General features: G+C 32.2%; 1 protein-coding gene across 1 annotated transcript; it reads right to left on the reverse strand.

The window, feature by feature from the left end:
• Positions 1-485: 485 nt before the first annotated feature.
• On the reverse strand, positions 486-12,028 carry LOC112024843 (putative disease resistance protein RGA3). The gene is made up of 2 exons (XM_024057490.2): positions 10,867-12,028; positions 486-625 (listed from the first exon to the last, which is right to left on the reverse strand). The coding sequence occupies exons 1-2, from the start codon at positions 12,026-12,028 to the stop codon at positions 486-488; spliced, it is 1,302 nt and encodes a 433-aa protein (XP_023913258.2).
• Between the last annotated feature and the right edge of the window lie 365 nt (positions 12,029-12,393).

Genomic DNA, 12,393 nt, shown 5'->3' on the forward strand with positions numbered 1-12,393 from the left:
CCAAGAGACTCGGTTCTAGTTAGACCCATAAGATCCAAATGTAGAAGTTCCAATGGCCTAGTTGTAGCTGATGTTTGAGTACCTGGATGCTTAGCTTTTGTCTGTTTTCCAAGCTGACATGGTCCACACACCACATTGCTCATTCTACTAAACTTTGGTATCCCCAAGACTGATTCAAGCTTAGATACAATAGAAAGATGTTTGTAACTAGCATATCCCATTCGTTGATGCCACTGATCTTCATTAGGCAAACGAATGCTATTGCACACAATATCAGCATCAGGAACCAATCCATAATAGTTGTCTAAAGTGCGAACACCACTAATGAGCTTTTTTCCAGACTCATCCATGACAAGACACTTTCCCTTTGAGAATAATACCATGCAGTCTTGATCACATATCTGACTTATGCTTAACAAATTCACCCTTAGACCTTTTACATGAAGAACATTTGCAATGCCCGGCAGTCTAGGTAGAGGGATGATTCATTTCCCTTTAATCTGTGACTTGCTCTCATCACCAAAAGTAACATTGCCATCTTTCTTAGACTCGAAAACCTTGAAGAGAGATCGGTCTTCAGTCATGTGTCTTGAGCAACCGCTATCAAGGTACCACAAACATGTGTCTATAACTTTAAATGCAGACTTCATCATAAAACACACTTCGTGCTTAGATGACAGATCAGTGGGAACGGTACTTTCTCTCATCTGCCTTTTACAAGCTAAGCCTTTAATTTTTACTCTTCTCAGACTAACTCATTTGCACATTTTCATTCTGAGACAATCTAGTTTCTTCTTAGTCAAACTGAGATCTTTTCCAATAGTCATTACAAGAGAATTCAAATAACTTTTAGACTTGTATTTTTTGAAACACTCAAACAAATAGAGTTTAGAAAAACAAGATGTATTTGAAAACAAAGATCTCCTCAAGCCGGTTACAGCCATGACAACAGGGGTCAATGGATCAACACAGCAAAGATTAAACCTAATCAGAGTGTGCCTACTTTGATACTACTTGATAGGCCAAAAACTTATTAACCCCTTGTGATAAATTAACCAATTAACCAATTAACCAGTTAATTAAGTTAATTAACATGCAAACGCGTGGTGGCACAAACAAATCACCAATTAATCTAAGTGCAGTGGAAAATAAATTTGATATGGTGATTTGTTTACGAATAGGGAAAACCTAACGGCAAAAACCCCACCGGGTGATTTTTAGGTCACTACTCTCGAAATTCCACTATTATCACAACAAGCGGTTACAAGTAAAGGAATCCCAGTACTTTATACCGACCTATAATTGAACCCTTACCCCAATACCCAATTGGACTTGTTTTGTAGTGACAATTTTCCCTTTTGATGCACGACTCTCAAGTACGTGACTAACCAATGCACAGATCCCAGTATGCGACTTCAATCACTAATTGTAGAAGGTTGTTAGCTGCAAAGTTTTTCAGTTCATTCCAAAGGTGCACATACATAGCAACTTCTTCAAGAATGATGAACTAGGGCAAAACTTTGTCTCCAGTCACAAATTGCTTGAACAGACTTTGCTCAATATTTGTGCAACTTGTGTACTCTTTGACGGTCCTTAAAACAGTCCTTTTATATGTCTAAGGTTAGGAGAAAAGAAGGCCCAAACACATAAACACAGATCCCAAGAAAATCATATCAGAATTCTGAATTTCATAAACCTCGACAGATAGAAGGTGTCGAGCAGTTGTCAAGCAGGTGTTGAGCACACGGGGCTGAAACAACTTTCTTAAGCACGATAGATGCAGCTGTTGAGCCAGCTATCAAGCTTTAATGAATTTGCACTTCTCAACTTGTTTCTTGGACAAACTTGATGACTTCAACACTTGATCTTAAAACTTTGTTTCTTGAAATATTAAAAATACCTAGAACTACCCAATTACAAGTGAAGTGCATTTTGTCAAAGGATTAGCCAATTACATAAAAGAATGACATATGTTCTTAACAAGTGAACCACATATGTCCTAACATATCCTATCTGGAAACCATCTTGTTTAGTTTTTTACCATTTGCCAATCAAAAACTATAGATCTCTTCACTACAAGATTACTATGAGATTCTGCATTAAATTTGCGAAGAAGTGTTAGGCAGCCCCTTGATTGATTCTATACTACATTCTTACCTTATATTTAAGCTACTATGTTACATATATTTAGGCTTTCATTTTGTTAGAAGAAAAAGGAATCAAAATCATCATACAAGAATAGGCTGTCAACTGAAAGTTAGAATGAATTTAGAGACAATCTAGTTGCAATATGAAGTTTTGATTGGCACTCAGAGCCGACTTTACCACTAGGCTAATTAGGTGGCCGTTTAAGACCCCCAAGTTAAACAAGGTTCTCAAATTTTAATCAATAGGGATATATCTATACCTATAAGCGTATTAAAAAGGTCCCAAGTATATATATATCATTGTTATGAATACCGTTTCGGTGACCGTTTCGGTTTGTCTATTGGAATGGAATATTTTGGTACCGGCCTATTTCGCCGTACCGTTTTATACTGTTTCGGAATTACCTACTAATATATATATATATATATATACATATATTATTACAATTATTTTGACATTAACTAATAAACTCAATAGAGAGGTTTGAAAAGAAATCTTAATCAACTTATCCAAATAGTTAGATGGTTTTTTTAAAAAAAAATTAAATCAGAATAGTTGGGGTTTTTTTTTTTTTTTTTTTTTTTAAATAAACATGGATGTTGGGTGTTGTAAAATATGAAGCTTCCAAGAAATTACCAACCCCATGTGATTGTCTTTTCAATGACTTTCTATTTCTACTTTTTATACTTTTTCATCTTTTTTTTTTCTTATTTCTTGGATTGTGTGGTCAACTCAATAAAGCAAATAAAACACTACCCAGTACTTTGCTAAAAGTCTGAAACGCCATCTCAAGTTCACTTCTCAAAGATCTTCTCAGCTGGGTTCTGGTGGAGCTGGGTTCTGGTGGAGTCTTTGCAAAGACATGGGTTCTAACTTCTAAGAGGAAGCATACAGCCATACTGTGAGCTTTTCTTGATTTTTTTTTCTTTCTTATCTTCTTTTTCCTTTTGTTTTTTTCTCTTGATTTTTTTTCTTCTCACCTCCTCATCCTTCCTTTTATTTTTCCCCCTCACCGTGGCTCATAAGATTTTTTCTTGTATTCTGTCAATTTTTTTTCACATGAAACTCATTCCGACCGAATCCATAATTTCGGCGGGTATTTTTTGAAATCACCCGAAACGGCTAGAATACCCCGGAATGACCCAGAATTTGTTCCAAGGTGGAACAAGGGGGTATACCATTCCAGTTTACTTGCTGGAATGGTATTTTTCGACCATTCCGGTCGGAACGGAACGGAATTAATAACTTTGATATATATATATATATATGTGTATATATGACTATAGCCAAAAATATAGTTATTAATATTTTATCAACTTGAAATTTTGCAAGCATGAAGAATATACAAAGATAATGTCATCTAACGGTAGATTTGTCAATATTCGCATCAAATTAAAAAATATTGAGTGGTGTAACTCTAAGTAATGTTATACCACCCAATAACTTATTATTAAATTAATATTTTGAAAATCCAACCGTTGAATTATATGTTCTATATGTCCTTAACATGCATGCCAATTTTCATATCAATCGGATGCTATTTACCATTTGATCTATGAACTCATCTTTTATGCATTATTTAAAACAACAAAAATTTGAATTTTAACAATTAATTGATGACATGGTTATTAATCTTTGATCACCTTGAAATTTTGCAAGCATGAAGAATATACAAAGATAATGTAATCTAACGGTGGGTTTGTCAATATTCACATCCAATTAAAAAATATTGAGTGATGTAACATTTCTTAGAGTTACACCAGGTATAACTTGAACTCAACCCATATATATGTATATTGATAATCAATTAGGCCCCAAATATTAGCTAATAGATCAAAATTTAAAATAAAAATAAAAAGTAATGCAATGGATAGTTGGACACACCAAAATGTTAAAATAATTTCATAACATTCTTAATTTACACAATAAATCTTTTTATCTTAAATTATTAAACAACCTCTACATTCCCTCCCTTTCTCTGAAGTAATGTGGAGCTTTTGTATGCTACATGTCATAAGTAGAATAATAATAAGTAGATTTAAAGCATTTACTTCTTTGATGAACAAGAACTTCGTTGAGAAGCAAAAAGCTCATATCATAAACGACACTTTTGTCATAAGTAGAATAACAAATCTTGTTGCTTCCCTCAAATTTATATTTTTTACGCTAATTTTGGATGTAATATCTCCGATTGTGTTATTGTAGGTCGAGTTTATGCTAAAATTTGGTGGAGGGAAATCTAGCAGAGATGTCACGAGTCATATCAAGTTAATGGAATTAAGGCTGGTGAACCTAAGGTACAATGTTTTTTTATTTTTTTTATTTTTTATTTATTTATTTATTAGGTTTTTAGTAGAGCTTACTACTTACTAGTGAATTAGTGTGTACGGCGTTTTTGGTAAGATGTTTGAAGCTCAAAGTTAGTGTTAATATAGAGAATTGATTTTATATTTGTAATATTTAGGTTCCAAATGCTCAACTAATATAAGGCAATGAAGCAATGGATGAGAGTGACAAGCTGCCTTTGTCTATGTTGCTAGTGGTACAAAGTGGGGGCATTTTCTCATGTACAACATCTAAGATTCAATTCAAATGACAACAATAAATATTTTTTGAAAGCTACAATTTGTGTTAAAATACAAGAATTTGTTCAGACCCCCAATTAAAAATTACAGTTAGATTGTTTTTACTCTAACTTAGACTAAGTGTAGATCAAGAGTAAATAAGCACAATGAGCCGATAACACTACCCTAAACTATATTCATCCATTATCAACAATAAAATGAAAGCTTAAAGAGTAGGGAAGAGAGATGCAAACGCAAGATAATACCGAGAATAAAATTGAAATTGATCTACTAGAGAATAAAGTCGGAGTACACGAATAACAAAAGACCCTCCAAGCCTAATCTACCCCATGTACTTAAGCCCTCCAAGCTCCTACTACCAACTGACTTCTCAGAGTCTTATTTTATCTAGTTTTCATGATCCCGCAATTCAGCCCGATTGCATCCGCCAATGAATGGCTCTTTCCAATGCTTCCCAGCAATACCAAAATCTCACTTTACACTCAGAATGTGTGTGATAAGTATTTGGGTTAGCAACCTCTCAAAGATCTAGAAATGGAGAGGCAAGAGTTGAGGAAAACCACAAGAAAATGTATAGATGGTTGTGGGTATAATAATCTCTAACTCTCAAATATATATTTCTAGGGTTTTCTCTCTTAAAAGCACTTCTTACAATTCGTGAGTAATGAGGGTATATATAGTATGGGTAAAGAAAAGGTAAAGCAAAACACAACTTTTTGACAAACAGAAACTTTTGCGGGTCCTTCACATGTTGGCCCTTCTCGAGAGGCAGTCGCGAAAATTACAGCCTAGTATAACTCTTCATCTTCCAATTATGTGCTTCACACATGGCCTTTTCACGGATTGCTTCTCACAAGCTACTCGCAAAATCCATTGATTCAAATTTTGAAACTTGATTCTTCACCGATCTCTCACACTTATCCCTTAAAGATAAACTCACATATATACATACAAAGAAAAAATGATTGAAGAAATTACAATTAAATTTGGCACAAAATTAAAACCAACACAATATAGTTGGAAATCACAACTTTACATTATTTATTGACAATTAACTTTCTATGCTCTAAAATATTATAGAGTTTGCAGCGTTTGCTTATATTGTGAATTGTCATATATATTAGGTTTTCTCCCATTGTCAATTGTCAAAGCCAACTGATGAACTTACTTTTATTTCAGCAATACAAAAAGACTAGCATGTAATAGAACCTGAAATTACAGCAACATAAGTTGGATTTCTTCATTCTTGTAAACAATATATATCAATCTGAATGATCATAGATCAGATGTGGCGACTCAGAGCAATCTCGGATTCCGGAGCTTGAGCTGAGAGAGGATCTATAGTTCTAGGCTTTTTAACGGTCTTGTTGTTATTTTTCCCCTCAGAGGTGAAAGTTGGATTTCTGGGCTAGGGCCGCTAGACATTGTCCTGAGTGGGAATTAAGAATTCTCAAGTTTGATCCTCTTTTATTGGGAGAGTAAACAAAAACAAAACCGAAATTGAGTAACTTCTATAATGTAGACAATACCTTACCTCAATCTCCAATAACTTTAATAATTTAAAATCTTCAATCATGTTAGTATGTTACTATATATTAATCAATAACTAAATATCTTAACTCAAAGGTTTTGAGCTCCATCTACTACACTATAGATGAATTTTCAGAATATTTGAGTAGAATAGTCTAATCAAAAGCTAAGACATCACTTCTTTATGATAATAATAAATAATAAAAGTAATTACTTACGACTTCAACTAAACATCTACCTTAAAAAGATTGGTTGAGAGAGAGAGAGAGAGAGAGTTGATTAATCATAATAATTGAAAGTTCAATATGTGTGTAAAACACCCTTGAACGTTTAGACTCCCAATTACAAAATATCAATTCAAGCTTAATATCAAATAATTAAAGTGCGGAACATAAACATAAACCAATCATAGAATTGATAAACAATCTAAGCCAATTATAATCACATCCACAACAGAAAATAAAAGGCAAAGATAAATGAAGAGAGATGCAAACACAAAGACAACACGCGATGTGTTATCGAAGAGGAAATCGAAGCTCTTGGCATAAAACCTCTCCGCCGCCCTCCAAGCGGTAAATAATTTACTAAAGAATGTAGTTGGGATACATGAACAGCAGAAGACCCTCCAAGCCTAATCTACCCAATGTACCTAAACCCTCCAAGCTTCTTGCTCTAACAAGGTTGCGTCGAATGTACATTCTCACAGACGTAGGTGTGATGAGAAAAGGAGTTGGTCAATAACCTCTCAAGGATGTATCAATGGAGAGGAAGAGAGTAGAGGAATTGGTAGAGTCTCTTAGTGAAAATTGAGGATGAGGCAATCTTGTTTTTCTCTAGGGTTTCTCTCACAAAATTCTCTCTGGAAGCTCTCTTGATTTCGAGGGTATAAGAGTCTATATATAGTGGTGTGTGTTTGGAATACAAAGAGTTAGTTTTTGCCAAACAGGGTAAGTTGATGGTTTGGCCTCATGGTTTGTCCAAGTCACGAGGTAACGGCCTAGCCAGCCTGGGACTTTTGTCTCGTAGTGCGACAACTAGCATGACCCTTCACCTTCTCATATGCTTCTCACATGCACAGCATTTGGCGGCTTGCAAGCCATGAGTCAGTCGCGAGTCCTAGCCACGAGTCTCTGCTTCTTTGCACAAAGATGAGCAATTTTTCACACTCTCTTCACACACTACCCTTACATGAATCTCACTTAAATATAGAGTTACTAAGTATTAAATTATAAGCAAATTGGTACAGAATAAAGCCAACAAGATGGTTGATAAATTTCAACCTTACAATAATGATTAGGAAAGGGTAATGGAATAATTCCTTCATATTTATGGAGATTGGGGATATAATTCACATGGATATAGTAAGTCTCGCTTGGCTGCTTTAATAATAGTCTTTACATTTTCTCTTTCACTCGTAGTATGGAGTAGAAGTGGACTCTAGAGGTACTACTAATTGAGTTGAGGAATCAAACTCAAAGTTCTAAGTTCCATCTACTATGCTATAGGTGGATTTTCAGGGTGTTTCATAAAGAGAGAGTGGAATAGTCAAATTAAAAGCTAAGACATTACTTCTCTATAATTTATATATATATATATATATATATATTAATAGGTAAAACTGAAAGAAAATCCAATTAGGTTTTAAATTGAATTCTAATTGTTGTCTAATTTTGTGTCATATGTCTTATTTAAGTTTTTTTTTTTTGTTTTTTTTTTTGTTTTTTTTTTTGTTTTAGGCAAGTTAATGAAGTGCAAAAAACGAATGGTCTAATATAAATAAATCATCAAAAAATCAATAAAGAAAAAAAAAAAAAAACAAAGAGTAAACTCATGTGTATATCCAAAAGAAATTAAAAAAAAAATAATAATAAGAGAGAGAGAGAGAGAGAGAGAGAGAGAATATAATTTAAATCCTTATATATGTGTAATTGTAATTTTCTTTAATTGTGTTGTGCATATACACAAGTTATACACTAGCAATAATAATAACTTACTACTTAAATATCTTGTACTATATATAATTAGTGTGATATTTGTTTGTTTTTGGTAGTTTTGAAATTAATATGATATTAGTGTATACCTCAATAAATAAAGTTTGGCTTTAAATATATATTTAATTATCTTTTTGAACCATTATGTGATGGTTTTTAAGACTATTTATGTGTACTATTTAAACAAATTAATTATATGACTCATAAAAAAGTTATGTGACTAAAATTATATTTAAATGGCTTCTTCAGCTGCCCCATAGTAGATTGGAGAAAGAGCTCCAAATCGGTTTTGAGCCCAACATTTTCCTACGTGAATATGATGTACCTAATTTACAAATCTTGTATAATTAAATAAAAAAAAGTATTTAAGGGTGGTTTTACTTTTACCTTTTATTTATTTCCTTTGTCTTATATTATATATGAGAATCCTAGACATCATTTATTTAAATAAATTAGAATTCTAACATCTTAATATGTTATACTAGTTGTGGTTGCATCAAATAGATGTTATATCTTTTTTATTCCTTTTTTTTTATTGGTGCATATGAAAATTGCTAATATATTTTGTTCTTATAAGAAAAATTCCATTAACAAGTTTTCAAGACATTAAAAAAAAAAGTTAAAGAAATTTAAGTGTTTTATCTTTATTTTAACTTATTTTAATAATTTTTTTTTATAATTTCCTACTTCAATAAAATTTGATAAAAAAAAAAAAATTGGTCTTACAAGATATACGTGCTTTTGTCCAGTAACTTAAAGTAATTTTTATTCCTTCATTCTTATTATATTTAATTGTTTAATTTCAATTATGTAGATGAAATATTTTCTTTATTTTGTATGGTATATGGTTCTCTTTTTTCTTTTTTAAGAAACACACACATGGAAGAGAGGTTATGGCTTTCAAAAGCCATTTATTGTCCACATTGGCTAGAGAGGCTGTACCTATATACATAGCTCAATGGAATGCGGCAGCGTAAGAAAGATTCCTATCTTTTTTATTTGGGTTTTTTATTATTTTTTTATTTTTTCTGTGAGAAGATGGTAGCTAGTGTTACGTGATTGGAATCTGGAAGTGTTCCTCTTAAAGCATATGCATGTCTACATTGGTTAGAGAGGCTTTACTTATTGTAAACTTGTTATCACTAAGCAAGAAAAGAATGTCGGTAACATAAGCAAGAATCTAATCTTTGGCTTTTAAAAAAAAATTATCACTTTATTTTTGAAAGAAAAATTCAAGTTACAGGTATGTTGTTTAAGTTTAATTAATGTTACAACTTACACAACTCAATATTTTTATTATCATGTGAAAATTTTAAAAGATCAACTATTGAATTACATTTTCTTCTTATACTTTTTGTGTTTGCAAAATTTTAAAATAATCAGAAAATAATAATTATCTCATCAATAAAATATTTAGTTTTCAAATTTTTGTATTATAAAATTATATATAAGATGAATTTAAGAATTGAATTTTAAATAAAATGCTATTGATATTAAATTTGGCATGCATATTAGAAAGATACAGATCATATAATGAAATAATAGAATTATCAAAATATCATCCTTTGGTACGTAGTGTAACATGAGAAATTTTCACGTAATACTATGATTTATGAACTCTAAAGACCAAATTTTATGAAAATACAAATGCCGATAAAACATGCGTATTAATAATCTTGTTCTTATATTTGGAGATAATTTTACTTTTGCGAAATCCAAATCTTTTTGAATTAAGAAAATATATGCACTCTTATTTTGTTTTTCCTTACGAGAGATGGAGAGAGTGGAGAGAGCAGAAGCTAATGATGAAAAAAAAAAAGAAAATTAAATAGGATCAAATTAATNCTCTTAAAGCATATGCATGTCTACATTTTTTAGAGAGGCTTTACTTATTGTAAACTTGTTATCACTAAGCAAGAAAAGAATGTCGGTAACATAAGCAAGAATCTAATCTTTGGCTTTTAAAAAAAAATTATCACTTTATTTTTGAAAGAAAAATTCAAGTTACAGGTATGTTGTTTAAGTTTAATTAATGTTACAACTTACACAACTCAATATTTTTATTATCATGTGAAAATTTTAAAAGATCAACTATTGAATTACATTTTCTTCTTATACTTTTTGTGTTTGCAAAATTTTAAAATAATCAGAAAATAATAATTATCTCATCAATAAAATATTTAGTTTTCAAATTTTTGTATTATAAAATTATATATAAGATGAATTTAAGAATTGAATTTTAAATAAAATGCTATTGATATTAAATTTGGCATGCATATTAGAAAGATACAGATCATATAATGAAATAATAGAATTATCAAAATATCATCCTTTGGTACGTAGTGTAACATGAGAAATTTTCACGTAATACTATGATTTATGAACTCTAAAGACCAAATTTTATGAAAATACAAATGCCGATAAAACATGCGTATTAATAATCTTGTTCTTATATTTGGAGATAATTTTACTTTTGCGAAATCCAAATCTTTTTGAATTAAGAAAATATATGCACTCTTATTTTGTTTTTCCTTACGAGAGATGGAGAGAGTGGAGAGAGCAGAAGCTAATGATGAAAAAGAAAAAAGAAAAACTAAGAAGAAAGTACTCACAACTGTTGGTAGATGAATTCTGCGAGCATCTTGGCAGCAAAAGGGAGGCCCTGACAGTAGCCCCCACGATTTCATCCCTCAGCTTCTCTAAGTTTGAATTTTCGAACCTTATCATGGCATGGCCGTGGGGTTTATATATAGTATCAACCAACATGGCCCAATGATTATCTTTATCTTTGTTCAATATTGTAGGAGGACCCTGATGATCTGACTTTATTTCGACAAAAAATCTTCTAATGTTGGATACAAATATGGACCAGCAAGCTTCTTTGGTTAACGTAGGCTCTAGCTTAACAATATTGCCACCCGCCATATGCTCAGCCTCTTCCGGAACCCTTGTGGTAACGATAAGCGCAACAAGATTGGTGAATCGTAACCAAATGAGACCCCAATTTATATTCCTTAAGTGGTACACATCATCCAATACTACAAAGTGCCTTTCTTGGGAGAAAAAATCAGAAAAACGGTCAACATATTTTAAAATCTTAAACGTTAAAGTATCAGTATTTTCATCTTCATCCATCCAAACATCCGGTTTGCAAATCCACACCGTCTTTGGAAACTCCTTCTGCAATCTGGGTCTGCTCAACACATTTTTCACGAGCGTGGTCTTACCCACGCCACCCATACCAACAATCCCGATATTCAACAATTCTGACCTCTGATTCAGGAGCATGCTCTCAAGTTTGTCCGCCTGCTCTTGAAACCCAATGTTCTGATCCATATCATTAATTTCAGGATACGTATGTCGAAGTGTGATGAAATTTGTGTAATCAATTCCAACCGATTTTTCTTCATTCCATGTCTCTCGTAAAAAATTTTCAAACTCAGCATTGACAGTGTTCAATCGCCTCTTCATTTTCCTGAAAAATATTAGGTCCAGAAGAAGAGCGATGAACTGTAACAAGTTCTTGTTTCGCCGCTTGCTCTTTTTCAGTGCAAAAATTCGGCACTCGGCCAATAAGTCATTGAGCTGATAAAGCCATTTCAGGGTGTTGTCGACACTGAGCGAGCATAAACTTGCCAAACTTACGTTCTCTATTCGTATTTTGATTTCTAGAAAGTAGGAAATGAGAGGGAAGCTAGTAGATAATTCTGACTCTGCCTCTTTAAGAGAGTTCAAGAATTTTTCCCAGAGGACGAAGGCGATATCTTCAGCCATGTCAAAGCCTTCCCACCAAAGAGAGCACGTTCTTGAGAATGAGAGGAACAAAATACTCTGGTGCTTTGCTTCAACCAATGTTTTCACTTTTCATTAACGAGAGAACAGCAAGACTAGGTGCTTTGCTTCAACCAACACCAAAAAGATTGAAAAAATTAGAGCAAATTAATTACATTTTGTCCACTTGTAATATGTCTAAAAAATATTTTGCATATTTATAGTTTAAAAATTGGCACTTTATTTATTTGAAGTAAATTTCATTTATCTTCTGTTACCTATCTCTTTTAAAAGTAAAGGTAAATTTATATTTTTGCTATTTTTTTATATCTTTCTTCTCCCAAAACATAAAAAACTAAAAAAGTCTA

This window comes from Quercus suber, unplaced genomic scaffold (assembly GCF_002906115.3).
Source record: "Quercus suber isolate HL8 unplaced genomic scaffold, Cork oak 2.0 scaffold_387, whole genome shotgun sequence".
In the NCBI taxonomy this organism is placed as follows: domain Eukaryota; kingdom Viridiplantae; phylum Streptophyta; class Magnoliopsida; order Fagales; family Fagaceae; genus Quercus; species Quercus suber.